Source organism: Zeus faber (genome assembly GCF_960531495.2).
Source record: "Zeus faber genome assembly, chromosome: 14".
Classification (NCBI taxonomy): Eukaryota; Metazoa; Chordata; class Actinopteri; order Zeiformes; family Zeidae; genus Zeus; species Zeus faber.
The window spans coordinates 2,113,398-2,130,190 of NC_137200.1; the positions used below are offsets into that span (position 1 = coordinate 2,113,398).

General features: G+C 45.0%; 1 protein-coding gene across 3 annotated transcripts in view; it reads left to right on the top strand.

Annotated features, from left to right (window-relative positions):
* The window catches only part of dnajb13 (DnaJ heat shock protein family (Hsp40) member B13), a 14,497-nt gene extending 3,317 nt beyond the window's left edge, over positions 1-11,180 (top strand). Inside the window, exons 2-9 of one of the 3 annotated variants that reach the window (XM_080013838.1) lie at positions 8,533-8,699; positions 8,858-8,955; positions 9,391-9,546; positions 9,621-9,763; positions 9,982-10,095; positions 10,564-10,677; positions 10,823-10,899; positions 10,981-11,180. In XM_080013838.1, coding sequence (XP_079869964.1) covers positions 8,635-8,699; positions 8,858-8,955; positions 9,391-9,546; positions 9,621-9,763; positions 9,982-10,095; positions 10,564-10,677; positions 10,823-10,899; positions 10,981-11,134 — 921 coding nt within the window. In that variant the 5' untranslated portion in view covers positions 8,533-8,634 and the 3' untranslated portion in view covers positions 11,135-11,180. Of the gene's footprint in view, positions 1-8,532; positions 8,700-8,857; positions 9,547-9,620; positions 9,764-9,981; positions 10,096-10,563; positions 10,678-10,822; positions 10,900-10,980 lie in introns of those variants that run through there. The other 2 variants (XM_080013836.1, XM_080013837.1) reach the window with 2 other exon arrangements.
* Positions 11,181-16,793: the final 5,613 nt, after the last annotated feature.

The following is a 16,793-nucleotide window of genomic DNA, read 5'->3' on the forward strand; positions in this document are numbered from 1 at the left end:
CTTAATGTTAATGCACATCCTGTATGTGCTTTAACCTTGTCAAAGCTTTCAGCCAACACTTAGGAAATGTTCCACTTTTTATGCCAATATTTTGCCAGAGGTTTCATATTAATCGGAGGAATGTTGCCATTTTGGTACACATTTCTACCTTCTGACAGCTCCCACCATTTTGCAAGCACCCGCATATTATACATCAAACAGGCAGCTTTGTCCCCTCAACCACAATAGTCTGATAATTCAGATAATGATAATATACAAAATAGTATAATATACTCTGATGCTATTATTCTGATAATATAATGATATATAATAATATAATGTATAACATACTCTAATAGAAATAATATTTATATAAGAGTATGTTATTATTAGAGTATGTTATTTTCATCAGACATATGTCTGATGAAAATATAATCTATAATAATACTACAATATACTCTAATAATACAATCTGATTATATGTTATTAATTTCAATGATAATATTTTTTATGTACTATTATGTAATACACTATATTAATATTATTATATGTAATATAAGATTTTAGCAATTTTAGCCTGATAATATCATCTGATGAAAATATAAGTGATATATATAACATAATACAGGAAAATGAAGGAGCTGAACAAGGAGGCCATGGGTGACCTCCTCGATGCCCCCAAAGACCAAGAACAGGTGACGGAGGCACCCCCGGAGCCCAAGCCTACCCTGGCACCAGAGCCCAAGGCCCCAGCCACTGCCAGCCCGCCCACCCCGGAGGAGTCCGACCTAACCTGGGAGAACAAGGAAGACACACTGGATGTCAAGAACATCCATCCATGCTTTGCCGGCACTGGCCAGCCTGACATGGGAGGAGGGGGTAGAAGACCACCTCTAGGTATGGGCATAGGCATCGGTGGGCTTCGTCGCTCACAGCAGGGCCTGAGGAAGGACCCCCGAAAGATCATCAGCATGCTCAGCAATGAGGTGCAGCTCAACAAGGCGGAGAAGGCCTGGAAGCCCTCTGTGAAGCGAAGGCGAGCACCAGAGGAGACAGAAGAGGAGAACGACCCTGAGCAGCTCAAGACCCAGAAGCTGTTCAAACGCGTGCGCAGCATTCTAAATAAGCTCACGCCGCAGATGTTCCAGCAGCTGATGAAGCAGGTGACAGAGCTGACCATCGACACGGAAGTGAGGCTCAAAGGGGTGATCAACCTCATCTTTGAGAAGGCCATCTCAGAGCCCAACTTTTCCGTGTCCTATGCCAACATGTGCTGCTGCCTCATGGGACTCAAAGTGCCCACCATGGATAAACCGGAGGTCACTGTGAATTTCCACAAGCTGCTACTGAACCGCTGCCAGAAGGAGTTTGAGAAGGACACCGCCTCAGAGGAGGATGAAAAGAACAAGCCACGGTGGCGCTCACTGGGCAACATCAAGTTCATCGGCGAGCTGTTCAAACTGAAGATGCTGACAGAGGTCATCATGCACGACTGCATCGTCAAACTGCTCATGAACCACGACGACGAGTCGCTGGAGTGCCTTTGCCGTCTACTCTCCACCATCGGCAAGGATCTGGACCGTGAGAAGACCAAGCCCCACATGGACCATTACTTCAACTACATGGAGAAGGTGATGAAGGACAGGATGACCCTGTCGAGGATTAGATTCATGCTCCAGGACGTGCTGGACCTCCGAGAGAACGCCTGGATGCCCAGACGAGGCGACCAGGGCCCCAAGACCATCAGCCAGATCCACAAAGAGGCCGATATGGAGGCACACAGTGAGCAGATGAAGGTCCAGCAGGCCCTCAACTCAAAGAAGGAGTCTGGTGGCGACCCAGGGGGAAGAACTGGTGGCAGCAGGAGACCCGGGGGCCACAGCCCCTACCTCCATCGCCATCACCAGGGAGCATGTGGGCCTGCAGCTGCAGCAGCCTATCAAGGCTGGCACGCTGCTCATCCAGCAGCACTACAACGGGCTTCAGGAGATCTTAGAGGTCATGGCCTGAAAATTAACCTACACTCTTATTAGAGTGCAACAAACAAAGGGACGACCTGTTGATTAAGATTAAGAATATTTCTATTTTAGTATTTTTGTAAATTGACAGTTTTGCTTCCCAAAATAAAAAATGTTAAAGTTTCCAATTAGTTGAGTTTAATTAGTTGTATCCTGCATCAAACACAAGCAGTTTCAGAATTTTTTCACCAACTTTCTCAAATAAATTTCTTAGAACTTCAAATAGTGGTTCAAATCTCAAACATTGCATGAAGGGTAAAAAACGGTCTCCAGAGAAAAGACATTGGCTTGATACTCTTGGATTGAGTAAAGCAATTCCATTGCAAATGCATGTACCACAATAGCGCCAGACTCAAGAAAACATGAGATGGTTTATGCTCCATGATCTCCACAGTACTCAAACTTTCTACTCAAAACACCAGAACAGCATCATGGATGTCATGTAAGGTTTTTACAGGAAAGAGCAGAATTTAAAAGCTCCTCAGATCTAGAAGGGACGTTGAGCATTGATTGAACATTACAATGATATCTAGCTTCTGATTTTAGGATACAGTGGGGCAAAAAAGTATTTAGTCAGCCACCAATTGTGCAAGTTCTCTGACTTAAAAAGATGAGAGAGGCCTGTTATTTTCATCATAGGTATACCTCAACTATGAGAGACAAAATGAGAAAAATAAAATCCAGAATATCACATTGTCTGATTTTTAAAGAATTTATTTGCAAATTATGGCGGGAAATAAGTATTTGGTCAATAACAAAAGTTCATCTCAATACTTTGTTATATACCCTTTGTTTGCAATGACAGAGGTCAAACGTTTTCTGTAAGTCTTCACAAGGTTTTCACACACTGTTGCTGGTATTTTGGCCCATTCCTCCATGCAGATCTCCTCTAGAGCAGTGATGTTTTGGGGCTGTCGCTGGGCAACACAGACTTTCAACTCCCTCCAAAGATTTTCTATGGGGTTGAGATCTGGAGACTGGCTAGGCCACTCCAGGACCTTGAAATGCTTCTTACGAAGCCACTCCTTCGTTGCCCGGGCGGTGTGTTTGGGATCATTGTCATGCTGAAAGACCCAGCCACGTTTCATCTTCAATGCCCTTGCTGATGGAAGGAGGTTTTCACTCAAAATCTCACGATACATGGCCCCATTCATTCTTTCCTTTACACGGATTAGTCGTCCTGGTCCCTTTGCAGAAAAACAGCCCCAAACAAAGCATGATGTTTCCACCCCCATGCTTCACATTAGGTATGATGTTCTTTGAATGCAACTCAGCTTTCTTACTCCTCCAAACACAACAAGTTGAGTTTTTACCAAAAAGTTCTATTTTGGTTTCATCTGACCATATGACATTCTCCCAATCCTCTTCTGGATCATCCAAATGCTCTCTAGCAAACTTCAGACGGGCCTGGACATGTACTGGCTTAAGCAGGGGGACACGTCTGGCACTGCAGGATTTCAGTCCCTGGCAGCGTAGTGTGTTACTGATGGTAGCCTTTGTTACTTTGGTCCCAGCTCTCTGCAGGTCATTCACTAGGTCCCCCCGTGTGGTTCTGGGATGTTTGCTCACCGTTCTTGTGATCATTTTGACCCCATGGGGTGAGATCTTGCGCGGAGCCCCAGATCGAGGGAGATTATCAGTGGTCTTGTATGGCTTCCATTTTCTAATAATTGCTCCCACAGTTGATTTCTTCACAACAAGCTACTTACCTATTGCAGATTCAGTCTTCCCAGCCTGGTGCAGGTCTACAGTTTTGTTTCTGGTGTCCTTTGACAGCTCTTTGGTCTTGGCCATAGTGGAGTTTGGAGTGTGACTGTTTGAGGTTGTGGACAGGTGCCTTTTATACTGATAACCAGTTCAAACAGGTGCCATTAATACAGGTAACGAAAAAGAAAGAAGAAGAAGTAAGAAAAAGTTACAGGTCTGTGAAAGCCAGAAATCTTGCTTGTTTGTAGGTGACCAAATACTTATTTTATCGAGGAATTTACCAATGAATTCATTAAAAATCCTACAATGTGATTTCCTGGATTCTTTCCCCCCATTCTGTCTCTCATAGTCGAAGTGTAACTATGATGAAAATTACAAGCCTCTCTCATCTTTTTAAGTGGGAGAACTTGCACAATTGGTGGCTGACTAAATACCTTTTTGCCCCACTGTATATAATGAATTCCTTTTAGACAAACAAATCACGCCATGTGCACCTCCTCACCCCCCTGCGGGTGCCTGTCTTTACATTTCTCCTGATTTGTATGAAATATTTTGTGTGGCTACAATGTAACTTGTTAATTTAATTGTTCTTAATTGAATTGAATACATTGTTTTTATATTCTGAATTTTGAAATGGTGCAATACAAATATTTCTAACACATTTCCCTTGATTTGTGTTTTTCCACATAACCTATGTAGAAGCGTGAGAAATAGGCAGGCTTCATATCAAATTATTTTTTGGGACTTTCATGATTGAGAAAAGTTTCAGAAGCCCTGTTCTAGACTGTCTCTTAGAGCTCCGAGAGTCTGTAACTAGACCATCTCCTAGACCGAGACTGTTTCCCAGCTCCTAGACGCACTTAGTCACTTAGCACCCACGCACAAACAGCAACACAGGGCCAGGACAATTGCAATTCCTCCAGGAATTGTCAAGTAATTATTTTTATTTTTATTTTTTTTATTATTATTATTATTATTATTATTATTATTATGGGAAAGGTTTGCTGCATTACATAATTTTCAAAAATTACACATTTTGTGCCAACGTTTTGCTCTAGAGCTTTCCTATTTTCCGTTTTTCCTACTTGAACTTGAACTTGAATTGGAGCAAGGCAGAGAAATCCAGTCATCATGGAAACATATAGAAACATTTTAGGGGAAATTTCCACATGGCCCTGCCCCTGCATAGCTACGGCAACCGGGGAGCATCATCATGTGATGTCTTTGTGATGGCCTGCACCTTTTAATGGTTGGTTCCATCCCAGAATAAGGAGACGCAGGGAGGCTGCAGTGCTTTGCAGACATGTTTCATTGGCACGCTTGTTGGTAATGTAACCAAGCTATCGCTGTTACAGTAATACATATTCACTTTTGGGGTTTTATAGTGACTTGCATACTGTTTTGTTGCTGTTTATCTGGTCTCACAGCTACTACGTATGAGTGTGAATGTGCGGGCATGCATGCACATGCGTGACCAATCACCAATTCTTCCTAATCTTCCCTTTGTTATTTCGCCTCCAACTTCACATACACTCACGGTACTACCCTGTCCTCTTCAAAAAAATCATCATTCCACATCCTACCCCAAGAATCCCACCCGAATCAAAGTCCCAATGTGTTCCCCGTCTGAATTCCTCTGTCTGAGTGTGACAGAGGGTTTTAAATTGAATAAAAGCATGCGTCACTGTTGTTGAAATTCATCTTTCTGACAATTAAACAAACAACTCCACATTAAGACACTGAATTTTTTTACTTTTGAAATTAAATGAATTATAAAAAAAATTATATATATATATATATATAATCTATCTCGGCTGCTCCTGTTAGGGGTCGCCACAGCGGATCATCTGCCCCCAATACCTTCTGTTCTGCGCATCTTCCTCCCTTACACCAACTGCCTGCATGTCCTCCCTCACCACATCCATAAACCTTCTCTTTGGCCTTCCTCTTTTCCTCTTGCCTGGCAGCTCCATCCTCAGCATCGTTGTCCCAATGTAACTCTCATCTCTTCTACACACGTGTCCAAACCATCTCAATCTCGCATCTCTCACTTTTTCACCAAACTGTCCAACCTGAGCTGTCCCTCTAATCTACTCATTCTTAATCCTGTCCATCCTTGTCACTCCCATTGAAAATCTCAACATCCTCAGCTCTGCCACCTCCAGTTAAGCCACCTGCCTTTTTGTCAGAGCCACCGCCTCTAAACCGTACAACATAGCTGGTCTCACTACTGTCCTGTAGACCTTCCCTTTCACTCTTGCTGGAACCCTTCTGTCACAAATCACTCTGGACACTCTTCTCCACCCACTCCACACTGCCTGTAATCTCTTCTTCACCTCTCTTCCGCACTCTCCGCTGCTTTGGATGGTTGACCCCAAGTACTTGAACTCATCTGCCTTCTCTACCTCCACTCCTTGCATTTTCAGCTTTTTGCCGCCCTCCCTCCCATTCAGGCACATGTATTCTGTCTTACCCCTGCTGACTTTCATTCCTCTTCTCTCTAATGCATGCCTCCACTTCTCCAGGCTCTCCTCAACCTGCTTCCTACTCTCGCTACGGATTACAATGTCATCCGCGAACATCATATGTTAACCTGTCCATCATCATTGTAAACAAGAAAGGGCTCAGAGCTGTTCCTTGATACTTTTAATAATTCCTTTCATTATATATATTAACACTGATCCGCCACAACAATTAAACCACCTGATATTGTCTAGCCCCCCCCCCCCCCCCCCCCCCGTGCCGCCAAAATAGTTCTGACCCATCGAGGCATCGAGCAGCCACACCTGTCTTGGGTCTAGGTAATTTGTCCCAGGATCAGGGTGGCTGTTCAAATGTTGCATATTAGAGTAATCAACGAGCAACAGGTAAAACCCCCATCCTCACACACACAGGAGAGGAGCCCTTGTCATGACATGCCTTCCATTTGTTCTGGGGTTATTCCACCTTGTCCACTCTGTACAATAAAACCGATGTATTACAACCCCATCACCTGTGTCTCCGTGTCGGAGGGCCCTAAAAACATCACTTGGGTGGTGTATGGCAGGGGGAACTGCTACACCAGTATTATCTTTTTCAGCAATTCATGCTACATAGCTCTTCTGTGGGATTGGACCAGAAGGGAGAGCCTTTTGAGCCCCACGACATCAATGAGCCTTGGGCTCCTATGACCCTGTCACCAGTTCACCGGCTGTCCTTCCTTGGACCACTGTTGGTAGGTACTAACCACTGCATACCAGGAAAACCCCAAAAGACCTGTTGTTTTGGAGATACTTTGATCCAGTCATCTAGCCATCACAATTTGGCCCTTGTCAATGTCACTCAGATCCTTATGCTTGCCCATTTTTCCTGCTTCCAACACTTCAACTTCAAGCACTGACTGTTCACTTGCTGGCTAATATATCCCACCCATTGACAGGTGCCACTGGCACAAGAAGATCAATGTTATTCACTTCACCTGATGTTGTGGCTGATCTATATGTGTGTGTGTGTGTGTGTATGTATGTTTTTCGCCTGCCACATGCTACCCAAGTGGCGTTTTCAAGGCCCTCCGGCACAGAGACACAGATGATGGAGTAGAAACATCACCAGTTTATTGTAGAAAGTGGGATAGGTGGAGTAAGCTCTGGTACAGATGGACAGCATGTCATGACAAGGGCTCCTCTCCTGTGTTTGTGGGAAAGGGGGTTTGTTGCTCATTAGACCAATCAATGAGAAACAGGTATGCCTCCACACTGATCCATATATGTGTGTGTATATACAGTATATATATATATATATACACAATCTTCAAGTACCGACCAAAAGTGGTCTGAGGAATGACAACCGGCAACAGGGTCATGGGCGCCCAAGGCTCATCGATGTGCTCATCACGTGGGGAGCACAGTCCAGCCCATCTGGTCTGATCCCACAGAAGAGCTACTGTAGCACAAACTGCTGAAAAGGTTAATGCTGGCTATAATTGAAAGGTATCAGAACACACAATGCATCGCAGCTTGCTGTGTACGGGGCTGCATAGCCGCAGACCGGTCAGAGTGCACATGCAGACCCCTGTCCACCTCCGAAAGTGCCTACAATGGGCACGGGAGCGTCAGAACTGGACCATGGAACAATGGAAGAAGGTGGCCTGATGAATCACGTTTTCTTCTACATCATGTGGATGGTCGGGGTTAAGGTCCGATCCGACCGAGCATCTGTGGGATGTGCTGGAACAACAAGCCCGGTCCATGGGACACTTTCAGAGGTCTTGTGGAGTCTTGCTTGGCATGCCTCGACGGGTCAGAGCTGTTTTGGCGGCACGAGGGGGAGTTACACAATATTAGGCAGGTAGTTTTAATGTTGTGGCTGATCTGTGTATTTGTGTGCATGTGTGTGTGTATATATGTGTGTGTGTGTGTGTGTGGTATGTGTTTATATATCTATATATATTATACACACACACACACATATATATATATACACACAGACACACACACACACACACACACACACAGGTGTGTGTGTGTGTGTGTGTGTGTGTGTATAATACGTACAAGGCATCCCATCCCATAGTTTTCTCAGGCTGCACCTGGAGGCTCTGCTAGATCACTAGGGGTTCCCAAATTACGGAAGGAATTGCAGGTTGTCCGCAACAAAAAAAAACAAATGTATTTTGTCAAAATATTCTTTCTCAAAATATATATATAGAGTCAGCCTTAATTATGATGGTGAGGGTTTTTTTTATGTCGTGCAAATTGTATTACTGAATGTCACACCACACGGCAGTTCATTATATTCAAATAAAGTGTGTACAATCCACAACAACTCTGTCCTGTGTATCTTGCTGCAGCGACTGCCCTGGCAACCCAATTATTGCGTCCTTGGCAACCGGCCACCCCAAACCGCTGCTACGCTAATTTAAAACACCGTCGATCTGATTTGGGGATCCACCATGGATGGTTACTACGAGCTGCTGGAAATAAACAGAAGCGCAACCGACGCGGATATCAAAAAGTCGTAAGTTGATTTGAAAGAAATGGAATGGTAATTTCTCTTTTTTGTTTTCATTTTTTCTTTGCTAACACCAACGAGGCATGGTCGAGCTAATGGAACTTCCTTTGCGCCATGGTATATTTGTAGCGTTGAGGTCTGTTTGTCTTTCTTTGTTTTTCTAGATATCGCCGCCTTGCCTTGAAGTATCACCCGACATGCAGTTCGGGAAACGCTGAGAAGTTTAACAAGCTTTCAGAAGCTTATGATGTTTTGAGCGACCGTAGGTTACCTCAGTTACACTCTGTTTTATATGGATCACATTTATCAGTGAATGTTTTCGTCTAAAACATTCCTAATACAGCTATCTGAATCCTCCCCATGCTTCCTTTTTTCAACTTAAAAAAAAAAAGGACATATTTTTATTATTATTATAATAATTATAATAATAATTATTATTATTATTGTTATCATTATTGCCTTTATTATTATTTTATCATTATAACCATTATTTATATTATTATTACCATTATTATTACCATTATTATTATTATTATTATTATTATTATTGTTATTGTCAATATCATTATTATTATCATTCTTCTTCTTTTTCTTCTTCTTCTTCTTCTTCTTCTTCTTCTTATTATTACCGTTGTTGTTGTTGTTGTTGTTGTTGTTGTTGTTGTTGTTGTTGTTGTTGTTAATTTTATTATTACAGCTCGAAAAAAAGCAACCTTTGATAAGTTTGGAGAGGAGGGCCTGAAAAGAGGCGTCCCACATGAGTTTGGAGGCGCTTGGACGTCTGGCTATGTCTACCACGAGAACCCAGAGATAACATTCAGACAGTTTTTTGGATGTGACAACCCATTTGCAGGTAGGACAGCAGGACAGCATTTACCCCACCTGCCAGCAACCCAGTTAAATTATAATCCCCCTTTTTTTTTTAAGACTTCTACTCTAAGGATGGGAATAAAGTTCCTCTTGGGTCGTGTTCTGCAAATACACAAGATTCTCCTATAGAGAGAGATCTCAACTTGTCCCTGGACGATCTCTACCACGGATGCACCAAAAAGATTAAGATATCCCGCAGGGTAAGGAATATAATCCTGACATCTCGATGAAGGATGTCCTCTTCTACAGAGTTAATTCATAAAACTACAATTTATACATCAGATCAGCATTGTTTAAATCAAAACACATCCTTTGTATATTCCATATTATATGAGCAACTTATTAGCAATTTCTTAGCAATTCATTTGAGGCCAAGTTAAAAAATATAAATCTACACTTTGTCAAATTGCTCCACCAGGTGATGAATGAAGATGGATGTACTTCCAGCATTAGGGAGAAAATATTGACAATTATTGTGAAGCCTGGATGGAACGAAGGCACACGGATAACCTTCTCCAAAGAGGGCGACCAGGTAAGACAAGTATCCCCCACAGCAATGGTTCTCTGGGGAAGCCCCAGTCTAGGGAAGCCCCAACCCCCCCCCCCCCCCCCCCCCCCCCCACCACCTTCAAGAGGCTCCAGGGGGGCAGATGGATTGACAGTTAAACTTCACCATTTGATTTACAAAACGTAAATCAAATGGCAATTTACAGTTGATATTTATTATTTATATTTTACTGTAATTTACAATAGATAGATAGATGGATAGATGGATAAATGGATAAATATAGTACATTGATGGATGGATAGATAGATAGATCATTTACCATGAAGATGCATAATGATAGAAAACCTTTTAATGTTTGACATTTTTACAACACAACACATTGTGACTTTATATTAAATGGGCTTCATTATTTCTGAGGGCTCCTTCTGGGAAATGAAAGTTGTTTTTTTATGTCTGCAATGTTGAAATGGTATTTACTTTATTGACTTTCAGGGACCAAACAGAATACCTGCAGATATTGTGTTCATAGTGCAACAGAAGTGCCATCCTCTGTTTGTGAGAAAAGGCAATGATCTGATTTACAAGACACGGATCTCCTTAGAAATGGTGTGTAGAGATATAAATTCACATTTACTAGCGACCTCATGTGTGTTGCTTGAATTGACCATCACTCATTCTTAAAAAAAAAAAGTTGTAATGCCAAACATACAGTATTTTCCAAGCAACGGCAAAGTCTTTTCCCGTCTCCAAGGCGCTGACTGGCTTCTCCGTGGACGTGGAGACGCTAGATGGCAGGCTCATCAACATCCCCATCAACGAAATAGTGCAGTGAGTGGAAAACAGGAGAATACCGATACTTCATGCACCAAAATTAACCAGTGACTAACGTGCCTGTCCTGCCGCACGCAGCCCCAGCTACAGCAAATTGATACTTGGAGAGGGGATGCCGCTGCCCCAGGACCCCTCGCAGAGAGGAAACCTCATCATCGCCTTCGACACCCAGTTCCCCCAGAAGCTCTCTGCCGAATGCAAAAGTCACATCAAACAAGCTCTGTCCTTCTGATCACCTGTTGTTCATTTCACTTAATGTCAGGATTTGTAAAACCCTGTGGTCCAGTTGTTTGAGACTGAAATAGTTAGAGTAATAGTTAAACAGTTGAAAAGATATCCAAATAAAAAGTTGATTGTTGGATACAGGTTACTCTTATTCGGTCAGATGCGTAATCCTCACATACAAACAGTGTGGCAACAATGAGTAGAGCAATAAGAAACCAAACCCAAACTGCTGTAATACATCGTGAGTAAAGCATCACAGGGTGGTCCCGCTGTCGTGCCGCTCTGCCATCATGGCCCGTTTCAGCTGCTCGTATGTGACAAACATCCACATGTTCCAGGATCCTAGCCGTGAGAAGGATGGCATGAACCTGAAGAGCAAAAGCAGCTATAGGAGATCATACTTTAAGAATAGAAATGACCAAATGAGGCGATGGCAGTCGTGCATAAGCCGGTGCTGAAGGCTGAGAGAAAGTGGCAGGGCGGGTCCTCTGAGGGAAGAACAGGAAAACGTTATACTCCATCATCTAAAGCAACTTTTAAGGCACAAGATAATTAGTGTAGTTTTAACACGTTTCACCTAACAATGGAGTGGAGCCAAGAAGGGCAAACATAATGAATTAGTACATCACGAATTCAGTGCAGTTCACAATTGCATTGTGTGCAATGTTTGGAGCCATCCCTGAAAGACAATATGAGGAAACTATTACTACTTATACGTTCTACGTTGGTGGAATGAGCTGCCAAAAACCACCAGAGCAGGGGCCTCCCTCTCTGTCCTTGAGAAGCACTTGAAGACCCAGCTCTTCAGAGAGCACCTCCTCTCCTAACTTACAACTACTTAGCACTACTTAGCAGTATTTATTTATTGTTACACTAATCTCTGTCGCAATGTAGCTTGAATGTTATTCTCCCTTGTAAGTCGCTTTGGATAAAAGCGGCTGCTAAATGACTAAATGTAAATGTGAATGTAATGTAATTTACTTTAGACCAAGTAGCAAAGTGTTGTAATACAACGCAACACAGGCTGCATTTTCAGCAGGGGTAAAGGAAGGAAAAGACTATATATATATATATATATATATATATTTTTTTTTTATTATTTATATAGACGTGTGTGTGTGTGTGTGTGTGTGTGTGTGTGTGTGTGTTTGTGTGGCGGACAGAGGGGCATGGTCAAGCACCAACTGCAGACAACGACACAGTTCCCTTTCCCGCGGCGCCAAGCTGTCTTGAGTCGGACCAATCAGCGCCACACGGGCACTGATTGGGCGTTTTTTTAATGTTTGTCTGTCTGCAGAGGGGATTAGCGCACAGGCTCGTCAGGAGGCCAGCAGCGGAACGCCATTCCTCCTGCGCCCGAGATGATTATCATCCACCTCAATATTATAATAATCATCGTTTTATTATTTTTATTTGTGGCCAGCTTACCTTATTAAACCATAAGGGACAATAACATGGGACAACAACAAGGCGCGCTGTCGTGCGTGGTGCGCACATAAGTTACGTTATGTGTAATAAAGTGGAATGAAACTGGGAATAAATATTGAACACATGAAGAATAGGAGGTGCAGAAAGTCATGGGAAGCCAAGAAACCAGCTGAAATTTGTCAGTATTTAGGTAGCGATCCTGCCCCCTATCAGTGCAAATTAATATCTGCTGGTTTAGTCCTAATTGATGGCCTATAAAAAGGTTTCTCATTACCATGGTGTCACACAAGAAGCATCTCATGACGGGTAAAACCAAAGCACGCGCTCAAGACCTTTGCAACCGTATTGTTGCAAAACATACAGATAGCATTGGTTACAGACGTATTTCTAAACTTCTGAATGTTCCAGTGAGCACCATTGGGGCCATTATCCAGAAGTAGAAAGATCATTTCACCATCAACCGGCTACGACCAGGTGCTCCTCACAAGATTTCTAACAGAGGAGTCAAAAGAATAATTAGAAGTGTTGTCCAAGAACCAAGGACCACTCACAGAGAGCTTCAGAAAGACCTGGAATTAGTAGGTACAGTTGTGTCAAAGAAAACAATATGTAATGCACTCAACCGCCATGGCCTCTATGCACGCTCACCGCGCACGACACCATTGCTGAAAGCATGTTGAGGCTCGTTTAAAGCTTGCTGCACAACATTTGGACAAGCCAATGAAATACCGGGATAAAGAAGTCTGGTCAGATCAGACCAAAGTTGAACTCTTTGGATGTCATAGCACACACCATGGTTGGAGGAGAAATGGCACTGCACATTGGTTTCAGAGAAAGAAACTAAAGCTTCTACACTGCTCAAAAAAATAAAGGGAACACATAATCATTACAATGTAACTCCAAGTCAATCACACTTCTGAGATATCAACCTGTCCAGTTAGGAAGCAACATTGATTGTGAATCCATTTAACCTGCTGTTGTGCAAATGGAACAGACAACAGGTGGAAATGAGAGGCAATGAGCAAAACAACCCCTATAAAGGAATGGTTCTGCAGGTGGTGGCCACAGACCATTTCCCTGTCCTCATCTTTTCTGGCTGATTTTTGGTCACTTTTGCATTTTGCCAGTGCCCTCACCACTAGAGGTAGCATGAGGCGGTGTCTGCAACCCACAGAAGTTGCTCAGGTAGTGCAGCTCATCCAGGATGGCACATCAATGCCCGCTGTGGCAAGAAGGTTTGCTGTGTCTCCTAGCAGTGTCAAGAGCATGGAGGAGATACCAGGAGACAGGCCAGTACACCAGGAGATGTGGAGAGGGCCGTTGGAGGACAACAACCTAGCAGCAGGATCGCTATCTGCTCCTTCGTGGAAGGAAGAACAGGAGGAGCACTGCCAGAGCCCTACAAAATGACCTCCAGCAGGCCACTAATGTGCATGTTTCTGTTCAAACTGTCAGAAACAGACTCCATGAGGGTGGAGGGTATGAGGGCCCGACGTCCACAAGTGGGGCCTGTGCTCACAGGCCAACACCGTGCAACCCGATTGGCATTTTCCAGAGGACACCAGGATTGGCAGATTCGCCATTGGCGCCCTGTACTCTTCACGGATGAAAGCAGGTTCAAACTGAGCACATGTGACAGACGTGACAGAGTCTGGAGACGCCGTGGAGAACGTTCTGCTACCTGCAACATCCTCAACAACATCCAGCATGACAGGTGGGTCAAGTGATGGTCTGGGGAGGCATATCCTTGGAGGGCCACACAGACCTCCATGTGCTATCCAGAGGTACCCTGACATTAGGTACTGGGATGAGATCCTCAGACCCATTGTTAGACCATATGCTGGTGCAGTGGGCCCTGGGTTCCTCTGGTGCATGACAATTCTCTGCCTCATGTGGCTGGAGTGTGTCAGCAGTTCCTGCATGACGAAGGCATTGATGCTATGGACTGGTCTACCAATTCCCCAGACCTGAATCCAATCAAGCACCTCTGGGACATCATGTCTCTTCCATCCAGTGACGCCACGTCGCACCACAGACTGTCCAGGAGTTGAGTGATGCCCTGATCAAGGTCTGGGAGGAGATCCCTCAGGAGAACATCCGTCCTCTCATCAGGAGCATGCCAAGACATTGTAGGAAGTGCATACAGGCAAGTGGAGGCCACACACACTACTGAGCCTCATTCTGAATTATCTTGAGGAATTTCCACAGAAGGTGGATTAGCCTGTGATCTGATTTTTCCACTTTTATTCTGAATTCTGATTCTGAATCCAGACCTCCATGGGTTAATGATTTTGATTTCCACTATGTAATGAATAAAGATATGAAACTGGAATATTTCATTGATCGAGATCTAGGATGTGTTGTTTAAGTGTTCCATATATTTTTTTGAGCAGTGTAGAATGGCCCAGTCAATCACCTGACTTGAATCCAATTGAAAATCCATGGAAAGAACTGAAGATCAGAGTTCACAGCAGAGGCCCCTGGAACCTTAAAGAATTTTAAGACAGTTTCTGTCAATACTTATTGCTCCCGCTGTGTGTGTGTGTGTGTATATATATATACACACATACACACACACACACACACACAGTATATGTCTTCTCTGATTTTGGACCAGAAATCACTGAATACAGCATAATCTTGTAACGGGTGTGGTTAGGACCCAATTGGAGCACAAAGACAGGCAGGGATATTTGGTAATGCCTTTTATTTGTAGAGCGGACGGAAGACAGGCAGGGGGCAGGCAGGTTCGATAACGAGGAGTGCAGACAGAAGACAGGTGGAGGGGCAGGCAGGATACGTGGTCGGAGCGAGGCAGAGTCGGTAGCGGGGAATCAGTCCGGGGAATGCTGGAGAGTCTGGTGCAAGCATCGAAGACAATCTGGCAATGGGTGACTGGTGAGAGAGGCATATATAGTGGTTAGATAACAGATCCGGAACAGCTGTGTGCGTAGGTGAATGGAGTTGGATTAATGAGACAGGTGGGACGGCTCCTGACATCCCAAAACACTAAACAAAACAAAAAAAAAAAGAAACCAAAAGTCCATGCAGGGTGGGAGGAAGGGGTCCGGAGGAGGGCTAGTACTTGGAGACCCCGTCCATCTCCTGGTCCTCCATTAAATGGGCCACGTGATCCTCATCGGAGTGCTTGTCGGAGAACCCGTCCATCTCCATGTCCTCCGCTGAATGGGCCTCGTCCTCCTCGTCGGAGGAGGGACCCACAGGGTCGACATCGTCCCCCTCTGAACCATCGCTGGAGGGTCCAGACAAGAGAGGTGGTGGGGTCTCCGGTTAGTAGGGTTGACCCGGTCTGGAGGGCTGGTCAGGATGGCGCTGATGGAACCTCCTGATGAGGGTGTGGTCCAGAATGTGTCTTGCAGTGACCCAGGACCTCTCCTCTGGACCGTAACCCTTGCAATCCACCAGGTACTGCAGGCCTCTCCTACGCCAGCGGGAACGTAGCAGACGGCGGACAGAAAAGGCAGGACCCCCGTCAATGAAGCGCGAAGGAGGCGCCAAGGGGACCAGAGCACTCTCCCGGACCGGCTTAACTTTGGACACATGGAAGGTGGGATGGACACGCATGGACCTGGGGAGCTTGAGCCGCACTGCCACCGGGTTGACGACCTTCTCGATCATGAACGGGCCGATGAACCGAGGAGCCAGCTTCTTGGATTCTTCCGCTCCGTTTGGCCGTTGGACTGGGGGTGGTACCCTGAGGACAGGCCGACGGTGGCCCCCAGGAGCACACAGAACTCCCTCCAGAAGACAGAGGCGAACTGGGGACCCCGGTCGGATACAACATCTACCGGGATGCCATGGAGGCGGACGACGTGATACAACAATAGCTCGGTGGTGCCCTTGGCCGACGGGAGCTTCGGTAGAGCCACGAAGTGAGGCATCTTGCTAAACCGGTCCACCACGGTCAGGATGGTAGTAGAGCCGCTAGATGGTGGCAGACCGGTGATGAAGTCCACGGAGATGAACTGGCAGTGGGTGTAGGAGACCAGCAGGAGCAAGAAGAGAGGGTTTGTGCTGGTTACAGGTGGGGCAGGCATTGACGAACCCTCGGACGTCCTCACCCAGGGAGGGCCACCAGAACCGACGCTGGACGACCTCCTTCGTCCGCTGGCTCCCCGGGTGGCAAGTGAGTCGGGAGTTGTGGGCCTACTGGAGAACCTCGGACCGGAGGTCAGGCAGGACAAACAGACGGTCGGGCGGACATGCGCTGGGTCCAG